Consider the following 24,516-nt stretch of genomic DNA (forward strand, 5'->3'; position numbering starts at 1 on the left):
CTAATAATGATTGTACAATAGCAGTCTTAGCAAGTCTAATGTTCAAATGAAAATGTCCAGTTGTTTTTTTAATCTCTAAGGATGACATAGTGATGGGGACCTTGACAGTCAGAGAAAATTTAATGTTTTCAGCAGCCCTTCGGCTACCTTTATCTACGAGCAAATATGAAAAGAAGCAGAGGGTTGAACAGGTTCTCAAGGAACTGGATTTGACTAAAGTTGCAGATACTAAGGTAGTTATACATACATTAGTATAGTTTTTAATCCCACCTGATACCAACATTTAGTGTTGTAAATAGTTATGTCTATAAAGAATGGTACGAAACCACTATCTGCAAAGAGTGATTTTGTTTCTGGAATCCACAAAAATATTTCTGAGGTTGCATGTAAGCTGCAGATTGGTGTTTGCCCACCTTTGATCTAATCCGAAAATGAGAGAAAATTTAGTCCATTAATATTACATAATAATAATAATAATAATAATAAGTTGGAAGGGACCTTGGAGGTCATCGAGTCCAACCCCCTGCTCAGGCAGGAAACCCTACACCATTTCAGACAAATGGCTGTCCAGTCTCTTCTTAAAAACTTCCAGTGTTGGCGCATTCACCACTTCTGGAGGCAGGTTGTTCCACTGGTTAATTGTTCTAATTGTCAGGAAGTTTCTCCTTAGTTCTAGGTTGCTTCTCTCCTTGATCAGTTTCCACTCGTTGCTTCTTGTCCTGCCTTCAGGTGCTGTTTGTCCCCCCTCATTCTTCTCTTCGTTAAACTAGACATACCCAATTCCAGCAACCATTCCTTATATGTTTTAGCCTTCCCTAATCATCTTTGTTGCTCTTCTCTGTACTCTTTCTAGAGTCTCAGTATCTTTTTTACATCATGGTGACCCAAACTGGATGCAGTATTCCAAGTGTGGCCTTACCAAGGCATTGTAAAGTGGTATTAATACTTCATGTGATCTTGATTCTATCCCTCTGTTAATGCAGCCCAGCACTGTGTTGGCTTTTTTGCAAGAACAATGATGCTTGAGTGTCATAGGAACTGCAGTTGGGGCTGTGCTGAACTTGTAGAAAGCATCCAGTCTGCAGTTGCTGTATGACTCTTAGTTTAACATAATGTAGATGAAGGGCCTGCAAAAATGAGAAAATTGTGGGTCATCTCATCCGCATTGCTTCCCTTCTTGGATCCATGTGAAAATAGCACGGGCTGACTGCGTTTAGTGTCAAAACTGGACTTAACTAATTAATATCCAGGAAATAGGTTAAGTAAGAATGTAATAGGGCAGGAGATTATAAGATGGGATGCAAATGAACCCTTTGTTGGAGAGATCTCTGGTGATCTGAGGGAAAGGAACATGAAAGAGAAGGAGGGGGCAGTGAATGGAAGCAGAGCAACAGAAATGATGTTGTATAGAGATGGGGCTGCTGATCTGGGCTAGAGAGAAGAAAGAGAAGAAAGGCAGGGAAATAACCAGTTGCCTGGAAAACAGGTGGTAGGTGAGCACTGGGGGAAGAGAGAGAAGCAACTTTACCAGTCTCTTTGAGACTGGACACCCTCACTGTAGATACTAATCTGTGAGGGAAGATTTGCTGAAGGTGGCCATTTTGTGAGTGCCTCACGGACATGCAGGTTCTTAAAATTCCAAAAAGGTTGTCTATCTTTATGTGAGGTCTTAGGTTGCAGGGTTCTTATAGATCTTTCTGGCAACTAAGGGTCAAGTGAATTCCATATAAATGGGCATTCTTTCACCTATGCATGAGGACAGGTGGCTTAAGATGACCATCTGAGACCCCTTAATGAAGGGGTGGGCAATTCACGAGAGAAACGGGGGCTGTTGTGGAGGGCCAAACCAATAGGGTTCTGAAGATGCATAGGCATGCACACCCACATACATATGTAAATTGAAAAAAAAAAGCAGTTGCCTTCAAAATAAAAGCAACACAATTGTATTGCATGCATGGTGTACAGTTATTTACATTTGATTTCTAATTTCTGACCGATCTCATGCAGGCCGGACAAGGACTATCAAAAGGCTGGATGTGGCCTGGAGGCCATAAAATGCCCAGGTCTGCCTTAATGTATGCTGCCTTTCCCGTCCCCCATATTCTTTCAGTGATGTCCCATTTGATAAACTCAGTTATTATCAGGAGAAGACATTATTAAAGTATTTTATGCTGAAATATTTTTTGTTCCATATTGTTCATGAACCAAGAAGTTTATTTTGCCATTTCCTTTGCTGTACCAGGTTGGCACCTATTTTACTCGCGGAGTTTCAGGGGGGGAAAGGAAAAGGACCAGCATTGGATTAGAACTCATTACTAACCCCAGAGTGTTGTTCTTAGATGAACCAACCACAGGATTGGATGCTAGCACAGCCAATGCTGTCCTGCTGCTCTTAAAAAGGTAATCTGTGCCACAGGTAGTGCTCAACTTACAGCCATTCATTTAGCGACCTTTTGAAGTTACAGTGGCACTGAAAAAAGTGACTTACAACCAGTCCTCTCCCTTACGACCACTGCAGACATTTGCTTAATAAAATCGGAAAAAAAATTGTAAAACAGGGTGCATCTCATTTAACAATTGCCTGGCTTAGCAATAGAAATGTTAGGCTCAGTCATGCTTGTGGACTGAGGACCACCTGTACTTTTGTCATTCTGGTAGCCAGGAGAACCTTCTTCATTATGTGTCATTAATTCATTTCATATGTCTTTTACAACCCTGATGGTGCAGTGGTTAGAATGTAGTATTGCAGGCAAGCTCCACAGCCTAGAGTTCGATCCTGACCGGCTGAAGGTTGACTCAGCCTTCCATCCTTCTGAGGTCGGTAAAATGAGGATCCAGATTGTTGGGGGTCAATATGCTGACATTTGTAAACCGCTCAGAGAGTACTGTGAGAGAACTATGAAGCAGTATATAAGTCTAAGTGCTATTGCTACAGCTATGGCTAAGACAGAACTGGGCTAAAGCAGATGATTTTGGCTGAGCAGGGGTAGGGCGACAGGACCCTCAGCAATTTTCAACTGTGATAGCATCATTCAAGAGTCTGATCCTCATTTCAAGCTGTATGTATTGTACTTTGATGCAGAGCAATTAAAAGCAAAGAGTTCTCACATGAGGTAATGGTCTTCCCTGTGTTGCACCCAGGATGTCACTGCAAGGAAAGACAATCATTTTTTCAATCCATCAGCCCCGGTACTCTATTTTCAAGTTGTTCGACAGCCTGACGCTACTTGCCGCTGGAAGGCTATTGTATCACGGGCCAGCTGACAATGCTCTTTCCTATTTCAGAAGCCTTGGTGAGTTTTTATGGGCTGTGCCCATTCTTACCCAATTTGATTAGCCCTCTAAACATTCCAGTAAAAAATGTGAAAGGTATCATTTTAATTTAAAAACAAAAACCCAGTTAAAATCAGTGGTGTACAAAATCCAAGTGAAAAGACCTGGCTGAAAAGGAAGGGTTTCCTAAAAGAAGAGAAAGTGGAGCCGAACACAAGGCAATGTATTCCATCACTTGGGAGCTGTTACAGGTACAAATTATGGGTGTGCCTTGTGAATATTTTGGACAGTAGGAAATACGTCTTGAGCAACAGTTAGTGAAAAAAAAATTATTTAAGGAAATGGAATGCAGAGGTAAACAAAGCTTGGCACCTAGTTATCTACTGTGTTTTCCCCAAAACAAGACCTATCCCGAAAATAAGTCCTAGCTTGATTTTTACGTATGTGCCTAATATAAGCCCTACTCCCAAAATAAGCCACACCCACTGCATCCCACCGTCTGAGGTGGGGCAAAGCGCACAGTAAAAATCAAGCTTTAGAAAAGGCCTCTGCCGATGAAATGGAGGCCGGGCCTTGATGCACGCATCATCCCAGAGCTCCATTCTGGGCTGCAGAGGCCTTTCCTGAAGGTCTGTGCCAGTGAAATGGAGGCCAGGTTGCGATGTGCATGTTATCCCGGAGCTCCATTCTGACTGTAGGGCCTTTTCTGATGGCTTCTGCCAGCGAAATGGAGGCCGGGGGCAATACGTGTGAGTGGTGGTGAGCGGCCGCAGAAGAAGTGGGCCAGTGGTGGCCACGTGGGCTCCTTCTGGAAGGGGCTGTCGGTGCTGCCGCCATGAGGCGAGACAGCGGAAAAGACATCCCCTGAAAATAAGACCTAATGCCTCTTTTAGAGGCAAAAAAATAAGACTGGGTCTTATTTTCAGGGAAACACATATCTAATCTGGAGGAAAGTCTAAAATGGAGCTTTGCTTATGTCTGTAACAGTATCTCCCCCCTTCTCCCCTCCTAAAAAGTCTCTGTAGCCTGATCCTATTGCGCTTTTGTGACGCCTTGAAGAGCTTGCTTTTTTAACAGACTTGGAGGCTGTCTGTCTGTCTGTCTGTGTATGTGTGTTTTTGTGTGTGTGGTAGATAGATAGGATGGGGTGGTTGGCTTGATATACCACCTTGATGTTCTGATTATTTTCATAACAGATTGTATTTTTCTCCCCAGAGTGGATATTTGGCAAATGTCTCTGTTGTATTTCTTTTGTATATACTTTTTTAATTGCTGTTTTAAGGCTAATCATTCTACTTTGTAAACTGGCTTGAGTTGTGATAGACATTGGGATAGCTTATAAATTGGATGAAATAAGTTGAAAGGAAATATAAAACAAAAAGTATTCCATATGTTTGTGTCTGGGAAGAAAAGCAGGAGGAAATAATCTGAGTTTAAAAATCTTTTGGAGCTAGGGTTCCTAGCCTATTTGTCCCACAGACCTTTTGAGAGTCTGATAAAACATGCAGATTCCTTTTCAGAATGAATGAATGAATGAATGAATGTTTAAATGCAACCCCCCCCCTCCCAAATACACTGTTCTAGACATAGATCATGTAATGCAAAGGAAACCAATTATGCTCAAATATCTATATCTTATCTAAATATGAACAAAATAACAAATATGCAATATAGTAATACATGTGCTTCTTTATAAATCCATAAAATAACAAGACTACGTCTATTTTTAGGGTATATTAATTTTGGATAGTAAGATTTGTTGAAATTAAACATTTTTGGAGTCTAGAGGTCATAAATTACTTTGCTGCATACTTGCATAATTGAATGAAAAGTTGCCTTTCAGTTGGGGTTAGCGAAAATAAATTTGTAATCCCCCCCTCCCCACTGCAGTCCCAGTTCATGGACCCTCTGAAATCTGTCTACAGGTCCTGGTTAACAATGCCTGCAGAGGAAGCACAAAATAAGTCCTTAACTCCTCTGCCTCCTTGTGGTCAGTGCTACTAAGCACAATTTCAGAAACATCTTACTACTATCTGAAAAAGGACCTCAGAAAGCCAGAGTAATTCAGCATTAAACAGTTCATATAGAATAGAAAAAAACTATCAAGCCCTGGCAAACAGTTGGCCTCTGGTACAGCTTTTTGATTTAGTTTTAATATATTCCAGATATGTTGCAATAGATAGGAATGATTAAACCTCACTGTCTGGAGAAAAATCAGTGCTCTCAAAATGAATATTATTCCTAGATTTATGTTTATATTCCGAGATGTTTTCCCATTTATATATCTGGGAAAAATATTTTCAGAAAATATTTTTTTAGAAAAATTTTTGTGGGGTTCTTCAGTTATGACAATATCTTTACGGAATATGCAGTTCCTAATTAATGAGGGAGGGAAGGTTTGCGTTTCCGAATCTGGAGTTATATCATCATTTATTTAGTTTATTATTTTATTGTATTTATTTATATTTTGTATTTCTGGAACGTCCCTCTCCCACATATTTATATATCAAGAAGCTAACAGTTGGAGTTAATTTTCCTATTTGGGCAATCTAAGAATATAGATATAAGGTAGTCTTCAACTTACAATAGTTTATTTGGTGATGTTCAAAGTTGCAATGACACTGAAAAAAGCAACTTATGACTGTTTTTCACACTTAAGACCGTTGCAGCATCCCTACAGTCGTGTGATCAAAATTCAGGCCCGGAGTCATGTAATTAATATTTTGCAACCTTCTGACAAGCAAAGTTAATGGGGAAACCAGTTTCACTTAACAACCATCTTACCAACTTAACAACTGCAGTGATTTGCCCAACAACTGTGGCAAGAAAGGTCATAAAATGAGGCAAAATTCACTTGTTTCACTTTGCAACATAAATTTTGGGTTCAGTTTTAGTCGTAACTTGAGGACTACCTGTATAGCACCTTTGATGGGATGGGCAGTATTAAGACCTAAATATAGTAAAACTCTGCTTTCTCTGAAAACCATTACATCAGTTAGAAAGTTACGGTTTGTAATATCTAAAAAAAAAAAAAAAAAAAAGATTGGTCTGTTTTCCCATGCCAAATTAACTTTATGGAGAAATCCAGCTTTGACTATTGGGAAAAAGATGGTGATGTGTTCCAGATATTGTGCATCAGTTAACAATTTGGCTGCTGTTGTTTTTTTTTTGTCAGTACCCTTTTTGGTTATCCCTCATAAAGTATGATGAAGTAGCCAAATTGGATGTAAATAAAAAAAAAATACTCCAAGTTGTAATTACTTTATGAGTTTTCATTATGACTGTTGTGGTAACAAAGAATTTTTTTTAAAAAAAAAAAATCCTTGCAGGTTTTGTGTGTGAGCCATATAACAACCCTGCTGATTTTTTCCTGGATATCATCAACGGGGATTCCTCGGCGGTTGCAATGAGTAAAATGACAATTCACAGTGCAGGTATAAATGGCCAAGCTTTTCAGATATTCTGCGGAAGAAATCGGGCATCTGTGCGTTGGCCCTGAGCCACGAGCTTGTGGGTGATGGCTTCAGAAAAAGGAATTAACTCAATAGCCCTCTCAGCGGGAGGTGGGGGGAGGGAGATCCTACTCCAAGGATCTTCTTTCTTTCCTATACTTCAGCTCCAAATTCAAGAGAAAACAGCCAGAATAACCCACACAAGTTGATGAAAGGCAAGCAAGGAAGGAAAATGTTATAAATAAAATGTATTTATACAGTTCATTTGTAAGGATACAAGCAATCCTTGCTTAATGACTGGTTGCTTAGCAACTATTCGAAGTTACAACGGACCCCCCCAAAAGGTACTTACAACTTGGATTTGAAGTTCTGAGGGCTAGCCCACCCTTCCTCCCCCCCCCCGGTCATATGATTGTATTTTGAGTGCTTGGCCGTCCACAATTACGGCCATTTATAGCAAGCTGTACAGTCGTCATGTGACTGTAATTTACAATATTTTTTGCTTTGTTGCCAGAAACTGGCATTTATTTCTGGTTTCCAGCAAAAAGCACCTATTGTGGACAATAGGTTAGGGTTTCGTTCTCAACTAGCAGGTTTGCTTAATGACCACCACAAAATGAGTCATAAAATTGGGTTGGTTGTGTGATGACTTGTTTAACAACTGGCTTTACTTATGACTGTAATTTCAGGTTCAATTACAGCTGAATGTTAAGGACTACCTGTACACACAAACACACACACACACACACACACACACACACACACACACACTGATTGATTGATTGATTGATTGATGGTTATCACCCAGTTCTTGTTTAAATTATTTTGCATTCCCTTGTATTGTTTATTTCAGTGTTTTTCAAATTTGGCAACTTTAAGATGTGTGGACTTAATGCTGACTTAATACTGACTGAGAATTGAAATCCATACGTCTTAAAATTGCCAAGTTTGAAAAACACTGATGTCTTTCAATTAAAAAATGATTCAAGAAAGTTTGAACATGTACGTATATATACATGCCCACATAGATATCTACATACAGATACATACACAGATTTATTTGTAATTCCAGTCTGAGGAGAGACTGACTTGGAAACTGAAGAAAAACACACAGGGCATGTCTTTTCTGCGCTCCCTCATAGGCTGTTTTAAGATTCCCCTCCCCAAAAAAGGGCTATTTAAAACACAATGAAGAACTGCAAAATCACATGAAACTGGAATTATGGTGGAGCTCAACAGCTGCTCATTAGTGGAAGTGCTGCTTTTTGCAAAGCACAGATATGACCTAGAACACGAGTGTCAAGCTCGATGATGTCACGTGACATATGGTGGCGTATCGTGACATTTTTTTGCCTTTGTGGAGCCGGTGGGCGTGGCCTGCATGTGATGCATCCGGCCCACGGGCCACCAATTTGACACCCTGGAGTCCTAGAACATAAGATATGATTCAGTTGACCTGTATGTCTCTCATTTTATTTGAACACACTAATTTGGCTTTTCGTTGTCATTCAAACAGTTCTTGAGGCAACTGAGAGAGAGCAGGAGACTATTGCTCTAACATTAGCAGTACAGTTTTCCAAATGCAGTTACTACAAAAAAATGCTCGAAGAGCTGGATGTAATGTCTAAAGAACAGAAAAGACAGGCAACAACAATTAAAGGAGTTCAATATTCCACTCCTTTTCTACATCAACTGAAATGGCTGTCCAGGCGCACCTTTAAAAATTTGATAGGCAATCCACAAAATTCCACAGCCCAGGTAAACAAAGTGACCTCTTCCTCCTCCTCTTCCTCCTCCTCCTCCTCGATATATTATGAAATAAACTGTTTATATTATTTAAGTGGTTTTTGAAATAGCTAATTTGTGTCAGAACTAAAATTACTGCATTTCAAATGGAGTCCTTAGAATCATTGGTGTTCTCTGGGCTTGGTTGCTAGAATACATTTCATTACCCAATGAAAGTAATTATAAATGATGAAGAAGTCTGGGAATGAAGTTGCAAAATAAAATCAAACCACGGCTTCCTTCTCTAGTCATCTGTTGGTTAATGAAACCACCTTCAAGCATTAATATATCCTATTAAGCTCAACTTAATAGGATATATTAATGAGATAAATCCGCTGATCAGTGCTTGATAATGTTTCCCAAATGTACTAGAAGGAAACTTTAATGGTTTTAATAGATGCTCACACCATCACCACCAAAATGGAGCAGGGCTTTGATAGCATGATTGTGGCTGCCATCTTAATTTTTTTGACAGCCAGTCCACATGCACTGAACACTTTTGGATGGTAATTAGTTTCAAACTGAAGTGTATTTTATGATTTAGATGCAGCCTTAAATGTTTGAGGGCAAGACTAGATAAAAACAGGCTAAGATATCATTTAACAATGCTATCTGTAACGCCATCAAACATCCACATCTGCCTATCCCAGGTCTTTGGGAAGGAGAAAAATGCCAAATCCAGTCTGAACATCTGGCTGACTGCCCGATGAACCATAATAGTAATATATTTACTAGTTGTACATTTAACTTGTTCTCACGATAGCCTATACAGCACTGTGCTGTACTTGAGATCTGATTTCAGAAAGGTGGTTTGGAATTTGTGCAACATGTAGCATGTGTCTCCAACTCTTTAAAGCAGGTGGATCTTCTCTAGGACCATGCAAGGATCATAATTCATTTAAAGAGTTGCAAAGCAGTAGTACATTCAGCTCCAGAATTCAATTTTGGGATTGAATATGCAGCACTACATAATGTATAATATTTTTTTCATTTTTTTAACACCATAGCCCAGTAATGGCAAACCTTTTACAGACCGAGTGCCCAAAATCCGCCCCCTGCCCCCACTCTGCCTCCCACCCTGCCTGCTCTGCCCCCGCCCACCCTTTGCCCCAGGACCACGCACTGCATCCATGGCCTACCGCAGCAGATCGCCCAGGCAGCCTTGCAGCGCCTGGCAGCCATGCCCTCCGCCCACACCCCTCAGCATCATCTGCAGAGTCTTGTCCCTGTTGCCCGGCTATGTACTTGGCTGTGCTGCGCCGTGCGGGCCGCGCCCGGGCGTGACTCTCCAGGGGGGCTGCTGGTGAGGAGGGGGCCGTGGCAGGAGGCGGGGCTGGGGTGATGGCATGCATGCCCACAGAGAGGGCTCCGAGTGCCACCTCTGGCATGCATGCCAAAGGTTCGCTACTACTGCCATAGTATTGTCTCAGATGTAGTGATTGTTGCATATATTAATTTTCTATAGCTGACTCTGGACTTCAGCTTGGATCTCTTTAGTTGTGGTCTAACATCTTAATGTTAATAGACTAAAGTGTTAAAATTGAGACATGAATTTGGAAAGACTGACATTTTGGGGGATTCAAAGGATGTCTTTCAGGTCTTCTTTCTGAAAGACTTTGAATGTTTTCCTTTATATAGCATATCTGCCTCTTTTAGTGTGATCTTTGGTTCCAGCTAATGCTCTTGCAAAATTGTCAAGTGGTTAAAAAAAAAAAAAGTACATAGTAATTTTCTAGGAAGAGAGGCCATGCAGTTAAAAAGTTTTCTTATGTGAGTGCTGGTCTTATATGGACTGTATAAATTACTTTGTAAAAAATTGACCTTGTGACAGGAATTATGATTTTAGGAGATTACAATTTTTCCTCAGCTAAGAGCCCTGACCTTTTTTTTTCTCACAATCATTTCTATCTCCCTAACCTCATTACAGATGGATTTTTGAAGGCATTCTTCCAAAAGCCCTTGCATTTCATGGAATTAATCCCTTTTGTTAATCCTCTTAAATGGGTCTAGCTATGATCCTTGTTTCCCACTCCAATTGTTTAGTGGTAGAAAGAGTGCTGGTATTTTGATCTTTTCGGCAGTTCTCTTGAGCCTAGGGCCACATTTAAGAGCTTGTCATATTGATTGAGGCAATCTTTCCTGTCTAACACTTCAGAGAAGCCTGTTACCATCACCTTAGCTGAGATTTTAATTATGTGTATTTATTCTTAAAAATAAAAAACACCTAATACATTAGATATCTTCAGTTTGATTATGATAATTGGTGCCACAATCCTAGGCATATTCATGTAAGGTAATCCCCATTAACCAAATGGTAATTCTGAGTAGACATTAGAATTACTTGGTTAACACATTCAAGCATAGATTACTTTATTTTTAATACACTTTACCCTAAAAACTGCTGTTGTACAGTGATGCTGGCAATCCATAGAGTTCCCAGACAGGAATTCTGAACTAATGGCCATACTGATTAAAGAAGCTAAAGACTCTAGATCAAATGATTTGTTGGCCAAAACCAACCCAACCCAACCCAAACCACAACTTAGTAAGTTTTCAAAACTTGGATAAGTAATAGTGGTTGGATTTAAACATATGAAAAATTTGCTTTGATGGTGGAATATTGGGTTATAAAAATCCAATCAATTGTATTTTAGTCAATGGACTATGGCTAAGAGATATGTACCATTGGTTAGCACAATTAGGATACCTATCTCCCCAGCCAAGACTACCAGTTCTACAGTAGGGTACAAAAAATGGGAGTTTTCTTTAACTCTTTGATTCCATTTAGTGGTTCACTAGATTTTTTTCAGTTTAGATCATCCTCCCAGTTGTAAAAGCAAGGTGTTTCCTATCCCTATTCTTCCTATCCTTTCCTGATCATGGAATAGAATATTTGTTGTATCATTTAAATTGGAGAACTATAGAAAACAGGTATATATTTTTCCTAAGCTCATTAATTTGTCAAAAACATTTAATCCCTGTTTCATTCTAACATTGATAATTTGAAATACCCTTTCTTCCTAGATAGCTATTATTACCGTCATGGGAATAATTACTGGAGCTGTTTTTTCTGGTGTTAAAAATGATGCAACTGGAATTCAAAATAGGTTAGTTAATGTAAGAAACATGCTTCTAAACCAAATGTACCTTTCTCAATTAATAGTTTAATTTTTGAGATTAGCAGGGCGTAGAACACTTGTATATATATAAAAAATAATGTTAGTATCACAATGGCCAAATATTGTTTTATTTGCATGCTCCTTTGCCTATAGAGCAGGGAAGAATAATTTCCTAGGAAATAACTTCGCATCTGTTTTGATTACTTGATCAAAGTACTGTGCTTTGTTTTTGTTTTCAGAAAAAAATAGGCAATTTCCACGGGGAGGTCCCTAGGGAGATCAACAGCATCAAAATGGTGGGCATGACTGGGCAATAGAAACTTTTATTCTTTTGGATATTTTGATATTTTATGGGGTCTCTGAGCGTAGTTATTTTTTTGCAGATGTTTCATTACCAAACTAGGTAATCTCAACAGTTCACCAAGGACCCCAAAGTTCAACCCTGAGCTACAGATATTCAATTCTATTGATATTTTATGCTCTTTCATGAGCTTATATTGCATGCCTATAAAAGATTCAATCACCCAAGTTGTATATCCAAGCCCCTGATGCTTTCAGTAAGTGCATCTATTTCTGATTGGCAAAAGCCACTACGTTCAGAGTGTTTCTATGTCCCCACCATCTGAATTTCAGCAGGAGAGAAAGCACTTCCTGGTTGCTGTGTTGTATCAGGCAGTGACCAGCTACTATACTTGGGTTCCACATGATCTCTAGACAGAAGTAAAGTCTTAAATTTTCTCTATTTCTTTGCTATCATCTAGTAGTCATCTGGTAAATATACATACAGTATGTATTTCATGTAAAATTCTGCAAATAAAACATGAAGGCGTCATTTGGAGGCACCCTTGATTTTCTTACATTGTGATCCTATCATGCTCTGTTTCATTAGTGCTTCATATGTATTTTCCTTTTCTAATTTGAAAATTCTTGGGTTTTCTTGTAGAGTTGGTGCTTTGTTCTTTTTGGCAACGAATCAGGTTTTGAACAGTATTACAACCGTTGAACTTTTTATCACAGAAAAAAGGATATTTATGTAGGTAAATCTGCATGTAATGGAACATCAAGTTTTTTTCTTATAATTAATAATTGCACTTGTTTACTCTTTGGTTAATCATTTGTTGGTTTCTTTCCCAGTGCCCATGCATGTTCTTTTGACTATAGTTTTCACCAAACTATAATCAATGTCCTCCCTGCACCCCCACCCCCCCATCTAGTGGGAAAGTTGCCTTGTAGGGCTTTAAAAGTCATATCCAACACCTTGATTTGGATTTGGAAGCAAACTGGCAGCCAGTGCAGCTTGCGCAGCAAAGCTATTACATACTCCATTCTTTTGATGCCCAAGATTGTCCAGATAGTCACACTCTGTACAAGCTGAAGTTGCCAGATATTTTTCAATGATAGCTCCATGTGTATAGCACATTACAATAGACCAGGGGTAGGCAACTGTGGCTCTTTTATGACTCATGGACTTCAACTCCCAGAATTCCTGAGCCAGCATGGCTCAGCTTGGAAACCTCTCCCTTTCCCCTCAGCATGGCTGGCTCAGGAATTCTGGGAGTTGAAGTCCACAAGTCATAAAAGAGCCAAGGTTGCCTACCCCTTCAGTAGACCAAATGGGAGATGACCAGGACATAAATAACCAGTCGGAGAGCTTCCCTATCCAGGAAAGAGTATAACTGGCACACAACATGAATTTGAGCAAAGCCCTTCCTAGCCAAGGCTGCCACCTGCTGTTAGACGTGAATCCAGGAGGAGCCCCAGATTACTCACTGGGTCTGTCTAGAGCAGTGGTTCTCAACCTTTTTAATGCCGCGACCCCCAATCGGTTGTAAGTCGAGGACTACTCAACCGGTCGTAAGTTGAGGACTACCCAACTGGTGCAGCACCGTTTGCAGAATGGGACTTTTGGCAGGCTCAGCAGGGCAGAGACAGCCTGGACAATTCCTATTGGCTTTTGAAAGCCAGTAGAATTAGACTCTATTCAAGAGAGTCTATTCTATTGGCTTTCAAAAGCCAATAGAATAAAAGGGAATAGCACAGCTAAGGAAAAGGGGAAAAAATGGCAGACTGTGTTGTTTGGCGACCCCCGTGAAATGGTCGTTGGACCCCAAATGGGGTCCCGACCCACAGGTTGAGAACCACTGGTCTAGAGTAGTGCAACCCCATCCAAGAACAAAGATGATAAACTCCTAGAGGCAGAAAGGCCCACCCACAGCTGCTCCATCTTACCAGGCTTCAGCTAAAGTTTGTTGTTCCTCATCCAAGCTCCCACTGTCTCCAGGCACCACAAAAGAACATCCATGGTATCACTCACTTCACCCAGGATGATGAATAGATGTAAATAGTGAGTACAAAATGTACCAAAAAAGATTATTTAATATTTAACTGAACATTTAAGATAACTGCAGCAAATCCAGTAATTTCCCAGTCTGAAACCTGTTGCCTGCATTTATGTGACTGTTCCAGGCTTGAGTATGGATATATGTTTTTTTTCTTGCAGACATGAATATATAAGTGGCTACTATAGAGTGTCCGCATATTTCTTCTCAAAAATAATAGCTGACATGTTGCCCATGAGGACTTTGCCAGGCGTCATCCTCACCAGCTTGAATTATTTCACAATAGGCAAGTAAACTCAGTCCTACACCCTTTTTGTGGTAGAGTGAAATCATATAGATCAGTGTTTCTCAACCTTGACAATTTTAAGGCATGTGGACTTCAACTCCCAGAATTCCACAGCCAGCATTGCTGGCTGTGGAATTCTGGGAGTTGAAGTCCACATGCCTTAAAATTGTCAAGGTTGAGAAACACTGATATAGATTGTTTACTTTCTGTTTTATTTATTAGATTTTTAAAATTCTGCCTTTGTTAATTTCTAAATAATTCAAGACAGCAAACATACCTTATATTCCTTCCTTCCTTCTATTTTTTTTTATTTTTTTGCTGATAGAGAGAAACTAATTCAAAATCACCCAGGGTGTCTTTCATGACTAAATCTGGACTAGAACTCACACTCTTCTGGTTTCTATCCTGGGGCCTTAACCAGTACACCGAACTGGTTCTTTTTAGTTATAATCACTCTTATGTGCAAACAGCTGGCCAACTGGATGATTTATTTTCTCGGGAGAAGTATAAGGAGGCTAAAATTGATTTAGAACAAATAGAAGAAACACTAGGATAGCCGTTGGCATTTTGTCATCCTCTCAGACACAACTCAGCGCACAGTAAACTTGGAAGAGTGCTCAAACATCTCCAAGCAATACAAAAAGTTTAAAAAGACAGTACCGTAAATGCCGGCGTATAAGACGACTTCCGCGAGCGCTGAAATTGGCGCCAAAGACGGGGGTCGTCTTATACGCCGAGTCGTCTTATACGCTGGAAATACTGGTAGTTTCCGGCGTATAAGACGACGTTCTAGGAATGCGGCCCGGCTATAAAGACAGGGGTCGTCTTATACGCCGGGTCGCCTTGTACGCCGGCATTTACGGTAATCCTTTCCCGCCCCCAAAGTACTAAACCCAGCTGTTTTTGATTGCTAAGCAACTTCAGTACTTTTGGGAATGACAGAAATTCTCCATAGTAAAGGAAAAAAAAAATGCAACATCAAATAGTTTATTTCTGTCCCTTAAAGCAAGGGTCCTTAATCCCCAGGCTGCGGCCTGCTACCGGTCCACAGCCTATTAGGAATTGGGCCGTGCAGCTGAGCAAAGCTTCATCTGCACATGCATGGGATCTCGGTAGCCTGCGAAACCATCGCCTCCTCCCAGTCCATGGAAAAATTGTCTTCCACGAAATCGGTGGCCGATGCCCACAAGGTTGAAGAATACTGCCTTACAGCTCATGCGCTTCTGGAATGGCTGGCTAGAAACTCTCCTGCAGGGGCTTAACAATACACAAGAGAAATTGGATAGATGTCCCACTTGCAAAATGCTTGAATGTGATAAATGATTGCTAAGCGTTTAAGACTTAAGGGGCAAAAATAAATTGAGGCTACTATATCTGGCTGCAAAAATCCACCCAATACTAAGGGGTATCAGAGGGATATAGAAAATTCCAACCCTTGCTGCCCTTTTAGGATTGTCTAAATGCTTTGCAACTCAGATATGGGAGCCTTAATAAAATTATTTTCAACTGACTTGTCAACACAAAATACAAGCAACGGGACAATAGCAAATAAAAGCAATTTCTGATACATGGCCGTAAGCACTGATTGCATTTAGGGGGAACTTCCTTCTAAGTGGACATGCAGAAGGTTGATTGCATGGCTGAAGTACAGGTGGTCCTCGACTTAACGACCATAACTGAGCCCAACATTTCTGTTTGCTAAGCAAGACCGTTAAGTGAATTTTGCCCCATTTTACAACTTTTCTTCCACAATGAGTCACTGCAGTTAAGTTAGTAACCCAGTTGGTAAGTGAATCTGGCTTCCTCGTTGACTTTGCTTGTCAGAAGGTTGTAAAAATGGGACATTGCAACCCTCATAAATACATGCTAGTTGCCAAACACCCGAATTTTGTTCACATTGACTGTGGAGATGCTGCAGTGATCATTAAGTGTGAAAAACGGCGATAAGTCACTTTTTTCAATGCCATTATAATATTGAACCTGTATACAACTCTGTTAAGGTTGATACTAAGTGTGTATGTGGATTGGTATACACCTAACTTATGTATATGTGTATTTATTAATTCCTTGCAGGTTTCAAGCCAGCTTTGGTGTCTTTCTTTATCATGATGTTTACTATTATATTAATTGCATATGCCTCTAGTTCTCTTGCTATGGCAGTTGCAACAGGACAAAACGTCACATCGGTTGCGAACCTCCTCATAAATATTTGCTTTGTTTTTATGATTGTGAGTGTTGCCTTTTCATATTTATTTGTTATTTGTAGCTAGCCTATCTTTAAAAAGCTAGGATTTGACATTCCCTTCATTGGCCTAAATGCTGGCAAATTCCTCTATGAATCAGAATCAGAACTGGAAGAATGGATTCCTATGCGTGTTTTATTTGTAATAGTGGTAGGTGCCAGTGCTGGGTCAACCAGGGGTGTAGTCAGGACAGGAATTTAGAAAAGGGTCCCTGAGATCCTTTCAGCAGGACAAATGGCCGTAATAAGCCCAGTAAATTCCCTGTGATACATTGTCATGACATCACTGCTAAAGGACAAATTTGTGGAATGATATTGTCCTTGGCCCCATTGTTCCAGAGGGTTGCCGAAGACAGCAGGTCTGGCTTGCCACATTTCAACATATTTCAGTTTAAAGAAGGAGCTTGAAAATATCACTGAGTTTAGAGCCCAGAAATACAGTATATTAGCTGCTTTATTGGCCTCAGAAGTGATCCCAGCTAAACCATCATCTAAAAAGGTTGACTGACCCTCATATGTTAGAGAAAAAACACAGTTGATGCCTGAAGCTCTTTTGGTGAGCCACTCCACACACTGGCTCCTCCCTTATTAGGAGATAAAGAGTTATTAGGAGTTAATTACTATTTGGTGAACAGGAGACAGCATGATGGCTCAGTGGTTAAGACGCTGGGCTTGTCGGATGGAACGCCAGCAGCCCAGGTTAGAGACCCAAGCTCCACGCGACGGAGTGAGCTCCCGTCCTCACCCCAGCTCTAGCAGCTCGAAAGCATATACATGCAAGTAGATAAATACTGTAGGTGCTACTTCAGTGGGGAGATAACAGTGCTTTGTGACAGCATGCTGGCCACATGACCATGGAAAAGTCTTTAGACAGTGCTGACTCAATGGCTTTGAAACGTAGATGAATACTGCTCCTTATAGTTGGCAAAGACTAGCGGAATAAAATCTGCAGGGACTCCTTTTTTTAGCAAGAGATATATTCTCTCTAAAATCTATTATTTAGGTACCACACAATGTGTTATCATGTACTGTATATTTGTGTGTCTGGATTGGTTCTCACCTAACACACTGGCACTCATCTAACACACTGGCCATGCTGAACGGAAATTAGGGGAATGGCAGCTTCAATGCATTCTGCTTCACATTTAGTGTCCATTAGAATTTGCAGCCTTTCCTGTCCTATGTGAAATCACAATATGCATTCCAATCTCCCCCTCTCTCCTCCTGTCTCCAACTTCATCTTCATGTCCATCTCGATCTTCATCTCCATCTCCACGAACCTATGCAACCCAAAATGCTCTTTGAAGCTTCCCATTGTTTTTTTTCTACAATGGTTAGACCTTACCAATTGGGCAGAGTCCAAACAGGCCGCAGTCCTAACTTAGAAATATACCTAAATTCTGTTTTCTGCAGGGAAGATATATATAGGAAAGTATTATCGGGAATTAAAAAGTTCCTGATTGCACAGTTAACGTAAGAGTCCCATAATAAATAAAAATTACTGGGGTTCTTGGAGCATTTGAGGTCCAAGCTAATTATGACCTAGCTTAAATGGTTTGTTTTTTTCCCCTCAAATATGTAGACATCAGCTCCCAGAACTCTCTAATCAACTAGATCATTCTCCAGGTTGGCAAAAAGTAGCCAAAGGGAATCTTAGACCATATCCTTAGCCCTAAGGAAATCAGGCCACATAATATGCATGAGATAGTATTCTGAGTAACTTACCTCAGATATGTATATCTGTAACACAGGATAAGATCATGAATCTGATTAGCTTAATATAGACTAAATTAACCATAGTCATAAAAGGTTCAGTCTTAAAAGTATAATAACACACTTCATTGATTTTTCTAGTTTTCTAACAGGGTTATCAACTGAGGAAAGCCTGTATACATGAAACTTGACACATATTTTGCCTGTCTGGAAGCAACTCAGGTTCTTTAGTTGTTTTAGAATTAGAAATACAAATTGTTTTCCATTCTTCCTTCTTTCCTTCTTCCTTCCAATTTCCCCATTCAGATAAACACAGGTTTTGGAGCATGAAAGGCACTAAAATCCATATGATTGCACCTAATCATGATATAAATGTGTCTGGGCAGCCTCTTTTTTGCCATGTTCCCATGACACTACTTTCATCTCCCATCTATGAATAAGACAGGCAAAACTCATCTTTAGCTGTTAGTTCTTCACTTTTATTCTGCCACCCTCCAAAGGTATCTTCATAGTATACAAAATCTCTTAGGCTATATCATTCAGTAGTTTGGAAGGAAGTCAAGTGATCAGGTGTGATCGGGATCAGGGGCAATAGAGGCAGGCCAGGGATGAGTGGCAACTGCTACGAATTGGTAGTGCAGAAAGGCCAGTGACTTTCAATTTGCTGGTAAGAGAGAGCTTGTGCGTTTCCAAAGACAATATTCTTTCAAAATAGGCCTAAAATATGAATCATAAATAAACGAATTGCAGGAACTTTGCTTCTCAGGAAAGGTGAAAGTCACAAATCTACCTGTATACTGTATGTGCAATGGTAATCATTGATGATTGAATCCTGGATATAAATGTGAAAGCTCTGGACAAAATTCTATGCTATAACAGATGTCTCTTACCCCTTTTTTTCTTGCAGGTTTTTTCTGGTGTGCTGGTAAATCTCACAACCATTACACCTTCGTTATTGTGGCTGGAGTACCTCAGTATCCCTCGCTATGGCCTAAATGTAAATAATAATATTACTAGTATTATTTGTTAACTATTTGTAAAAAGAACTCTCAAGTTGGTAGAACTGACTGGAGAACGGTTTTCTCTTCCTTGGCACGACTTCATGTGGTCACTTAGAGTTAAAGTGGACATGTTGCTGTTTAGGAATATTCTGAGTTAGGCCATTGTCTTACTTGCCTCCAGGATGTCAGTATCCTTCAGCAGTTTCCAGAGATTCATGAAAGTTCTGCCATCCCCAAAGATGTTGGGGTTTGAACTCCAAATGTTTTCTCTCCAAAGGTTGTCCTTGTCCATACAGACATGTCCTCTTTTCTGTATGCTAGAACAGGGGTGGGGGACTAAGGACCTTTTATGACTTGTGGACTTCAACTCCCAGAATTCCTGAACCAGCATGGCTGGCTTAGAAATCCTGGCATTTGAAGTCCATAAAGGCACCCTAGTTCTCCACCTCTGCATTAAAAGGAGATTCTGTATTTGGTTTAAAGCAGGATTGGGGAGGATCTGTTCCTTTTTAAAAAGAGAATGTGTGTGTGTGTGTGTGTGTGTGTGTGTGTGTGTGTGTGTGTACATGTGTGCTTTCCTACAGTCTTGCTTGAAGCAACCCCCCCCCTTCCCAGAAGCAGCAGTTGCAGTAGTGTTAGAGAACCATTCAAGCACCTTTTCTGTTGTAATTATTGCTTGTCCTCTTCACTGGCGCCACCACTTCCCACATTCAGTGGTAGGATTCAGCCGGTTCGCACCACTTTGGCAAAACCGGTAGCTAATTTTTTGTTGCCCAGGCCCAGAATGGATTTCCAGAAGTAGCATCCACAGAAAAGAACCGGTTGTTCACATATTTGAATCCCATCACTGCCCACATTCTACACATTTGCACAAGAGACTCCTTTGGTGAAAACATTGTTAATCTGCCTGTTATTCTGTTTTTATTCTTTTATTATTCATTGTTATTCTGCCTCCTAAGGAATTCTAACACATCTGCTATAGAACCATTTGAGGGATTGTGGAATATGTTCTGCACTCCATCCATTGTCCAGATAGATATTTTTTGGTCTATTTCTGTTGTTTCCTGTGAGTTAGCTGTGTATTCAAGCAACCTAATATTTATAATTAAATGAAGGACTTACAGTACAGTGGTGAACCAACTACTTTCATGGAAGCTCTTTAGCAAATGTTCTTCTTCTACAGAGCCAAGTACAAGAAAGTGCAATTTTTTGAAGTTACAAACTGGAAAAAAATCTAATAATTCGTAATCTGATGTTGACATCTAGTGGTTTATTTTGAGAACTTTGTGTGATTTCTGCTCTAGAAGAAACAATTTTATCCTACATGAGTAGCTCCTACATAGTGGCAAAAAAAAAAGTAATCTGGGCTCATAACACATTAAAAATGTAAGATACCAGAAATCTGGCTTAAGGGTAACCTGCATATGCGCAACCATGATTTTGAGATGTGCCAAGGAGCCTGAAAAGTTCACTTCCAGCTCTGTAATTTTTGAACAGGCAGTGTCTGTGACTATAGGTGAATATCCAGATGGATCTACCGGTTTTGATGCCCTGTTGCAGTGCCTCTTAAGAGGTTTAGAAAGAGGCATGGATTCACACCACACATTAAAACATCTGGCTTTATTTGGTTTGGCTTTGGTGTGGGAACCATTCTGGCTTGTAAACCATAGTTTATGGCCTAGTGTGTTATGTATGTGTACTTAGCATTTCTGTTTTCAATGGGAACTAGAATAGGCAGTGAAGATTTCCACTGCTAGAGAGAAGTGGGTGAAGCGAGACACGAGTCAATTTTTCCTCCTGCTAGAAAAAGGGTAACCAGATACAGATAGTCTTCGACTTACAATAGTTCATTTAGCGACTGTTTAAAGTTACAACAGCACTGAAAAAAAAAGACAAGACCATTTTTCACACTTATGACTGTTGCAGCATCCCCATGATCATGTGTTCAAAATTCAAGCACTTGGCAATTGGTTCATATTTATGACGGTTGCAACGTCCCAGGGTGACTGATCAACTTTTGTGATCTTCTGACAAGCAAGTCAATGGGGAAGCCAGATTCACTTAATAACCATGTTACTAACTTATCTGCAGTGATTCGCTTAAACTGTGCCAAGAAAGGTTATAAAATAGGGCAAAACTCACTTGAAAACAAATGTCTTATTTAGCAACAAAAATTTTAGGATCGTAAGTCGAGGACTACCTATACTGCCTGCAGGAAATCCTGTGTCTCCATAGATTCCCTTAGAAATGTGAAGGGGAGCTAGAATCTATTGAAGTGAGTCTTCATCTTATTCTTTATATGTGACTTCTACAGCTCATCCAAAAATTGTTGTCAACTTATAAGTTTGAGCTGGATACTACATGGGAGAGCACAATAATTTAATTAGAGCAACAACTTAACAGGACATCAACATATTCCTACCTATTAAGAATTAAAAAATTCTGATGTTGCTTTAATTTTAGCAAAGCACTCTCATTTCTGTCATTTTGTTGCCTTTTAGGTTCAACTGCGCGGGAAACCTTTCAGATAATATAAGCAAGTAATTCCATTATCTGTCTGTTTTTCAAAGGCTTTGCAAATCAACGAATTTACTGGACTCAGATTTTGCAATGAAACCCCAGAAGGGGTCAACGTAACATGTGTTTCTACTACTGCATTTACAGTGTAAGCATCTGCCACCTGGCAAATTGTTGCACCATCTAGAAAAGTACAACAAACAACAGTGCCCAAGTTTATTTAATTATTACTCCTGCTTTTTTAAAAAAAAAATATTCAGGGCTGCACTAGTTAAAAAGATATGGAACTTTTTCCAACTTAACATTTGGAAGGGTGGCTTGCAAAGCATATTGTAGCAAAAGCACTGTTCCTTAAAGTTGCTGCATCCTTGTGGAGGCTGATGTTTTTGACAGTTCAATCTGAAGGTGTATATGCACCACACGTCTGCTGGGGCTTCCAGAACAGCAAAGCAAGCACACATGAAAACAACCTGGGAAGCATTCTTATCATGTTTCATTGCTATTCGCCAAAACTTAAAATTTAAAAATATGATGTTTTTGCCAAAAACTTGCTATTCGTTTCAGGTTTTCATCCAAAACCTGCCATAGGGAACAATGAGATTGCTTAACGATTGTTCTCTTAACGGGTGTGGCTTTCACTTTATGAATGCTGTGTTTGCTTAATGACTGTCATGAAAAAGGTTCTAAAATTATGGGCTGGCTGTATTATGGTCATAAGCAGAAGACTATCTGTATGAATTTACAGCAATAAATAAATAAAAAGGTAAATTAAGAATTGCATTGTTCTAATACAATTTTTTTTTAACCCATGTTTGTAGATGCACTGGAGAAGACTATTTGACAATGCAAGGCATTGGCACAACTGCTTGGGACTTGTGGCAGAATCACGTTGCGCTTATATGCATGACAATTATTTTTCTCACATTTGCATATCTGAAATTGAAATTTCTAAAGAAGTATACTTAGCAAGAGGCTATCCTTACTTAATGCAGCATTGTACTTTTATAATAAACACTTAGTTCTTGTAACATATGGTTATACAGTTCTTTAAATACCTTTCTGATTCATATTTAGTAATAATTATGGAATTGCAATTGTTGTACAGCTATTGTCTTCAAACTGAGGCCCAGCTTAAGTATATCGTTTTGCATGAAAAGTAAAAGAGAACATGAAGCCTCTCAGAATTCCATCTGAGGTGTCTATGCTACACAAGCCAGATATCTGATCTCTTGCAGTCCAAAAAACAGACACAGAGGCCAACTGGATGGGAAGATGGTTTTCCCATAGCAGACTTAATTGGCCAAAAGGAGCAGGGCAGATGTTGACTCCTGGCTGTATTGTTGGTATCATTAATGAGGCACTACAGAATCTCTATATTTAAGATTTATATTGGGAAAGGAAAAATGCCACATAACTTGAGACAATTGAAGATAATTAGATTGTCTCAACAACAGAGAATGTCATAAAGATGTGTGTCCCTTAAAATCAAGTATCAAGGTATTAGTGGTAAATGGAATGTGAAGACAAGCCCTATAATAGTAATAATTCATTTTATTCATTGAATTAGGGATGTGCAAAGTATTTTGCAGAGTATTCCGACCTTGGAGCCATACCCATTTTAAGTTTTGTTCTGGGCTCTGAACTTGAAAATAAAACTGTTTGTTTGGTTGGTTTTTTTTTTTTTTTTTTTTTAAAAACATTTTACATTTTGCTTTGTATTTTGCTGATAGTGAGTTTCAGGATGCATTTTAAAGTGCAAAGCCTCTACGTTGATCTGGGTGATTAATTCTGCTTTTTGTGTTTAGGCTTTGGTGTGTCTCGAGTGCCTTTTACGATGTGAAGAGTGAAAAATCTCTGTTGTTTTAAATGCTCAATGGATTTTTTTTTTTCTCATGCAGGGCTAGGTTTCCGTTTAATCTGTTAATTTAGCTCCGGCTGTGATTTAATTCATGATTAAATTTACATTTTAAATCATGATTTAATTTTAATTCAGCTCTGCCTCTGTTCTATGAGCTCCAGAATATATTTTGCTTCCTTGTGGTAGAACCAGGCCTGGGGAAATACTATACAGAGAGTCCTCAACTTACAACTGACTGCTTAGTGACTGTTAAAAGTTCTGATGGACTTACCCGTGGGTTACTTATGACCTGGATTTGAAGTTCCAACAATCATCCTTCCTCCAGTCACATGACCACAGTTATGACCACAAATAAAAATACATGATTATAAATCTTTTATTTCACAAACAGTTAGTTGGATGGCACTTAAGAGCAGAGTAAAAAATATCCATTCTTTGAAATGAATGCAAAGCCCACTTCCCCCTCTCCACAAACAACTTCAAAATACATAAAATTGGTCAGGAAGTTGTTCACTGGTACATTTTTACCATTATGTGAAATGTTCAAAATTAACATTTATATTCCTTTCTAAGGCAACATTATCTTAGAAATATATTGGCACTTTGGAAGCGTGTGTGTGTGTGTGTGTGTGTATATATATATATATATATATATATATATATATATATATATATATATATATATATACACATATACACATACATATACATATACATACATACATACATACATACATACATACATACATATATACATATATATATATTATATATATATATATATATATATATATGTAGGTCTTTGGTTGCTCGGGTTCTCTCCCGCGTAAAATTGGAAGTATCTTGGCGACGTTTTGACGAAGTCCCATTCGTCATCTTCAGGCTGGTGTTTTCAGCTTCGTGCTTCGAGGAGCAATGCTCCTCGAAGCAC

The 24,516-nt window shown here is 39.4% G+C and overlaps 1 protein-coding gene across 4 annotated transcripts in view; it reads left to right on the plus strand.

Annotated features, from left to right (window-relative positions):
- Window positions 1-24,231, plus strand: part of LOC120316059 (broad substrate specificity ATP-binding cassette transporter ABCG2-like) — a 30,817-nt gene extending 6,586 nt beyond the window's left edge. For 2 of the 4 annotated variants that reach the window (XM_039361224.1, XM_039361225.1), the window contains exons 5-16: window positions 81-233; window positions 2,243-2,400; window positions 3,142-3,293; window positions 6,603-6,707; window positions 8,242-8,483; window positions 11,535-11,617; window positions 12,573-12,662; window positions 14,130-14,254; window positions 16,328-16,482; window positions 19,117-19,206; window positions 21,781-21,875; window positions 22,546-24,231. In XM_039361224.1, coding sequence (XP_039217158.1) covers window positions 81-233; window positions 2,243-2,400; window positions 3,142-3,293; window positions 6,603-6,707; window positions 8,242-8,483; window positions 11,535-11,617; window positions 12,573-12,662; window positions 14,130-14,254; window positions 16,328-16,482; window positions 19,117-19,206; window positions 21,781-21,875; window positions 22,546-22,693 — 1,596 coding nt within the window. In that variant the 3' untranslated portion in view covers window positions 22,694-24,231. The remainder of the gene's footprint in view (window positions 1-80; window positions 234-2,242; window positions 2,401-3,141; window positions 3,294-6,602; window positions 6,708-8,241; window positions 8,484-11,534; window positions 11,618-12,572; window positions 12,663-14,129; window positions 14,255-16,327; window positions 16,483-19,116; window positions 19,207-21,780; window positions 21,876-22,545) is intronic. The other 2 variants (XM_039361226.1, XM_039361228.1) reach the window with 2 other exon arrangements.
- Window positions 24,232-24,516: the final 285 nt, after the last annotated feature.

The sequence above is a fragment of the Crotalus tigris genome, unplaced genomic scaffold (assembly GCF_016545835.1).
Source record: "Crotalus tigris isolate CLP2741 ecotype Arizona unplaced genomic scaffold, ASM1654583v1 scf7180000019218.882973, whole genome shotgun sequence".
Taxonomy (NCBI): Eukaryota; Metazoa; Chordata; class Lepidosauria; order Squamata; family Viperidae; genus Crotalus; species Crotalus tigris.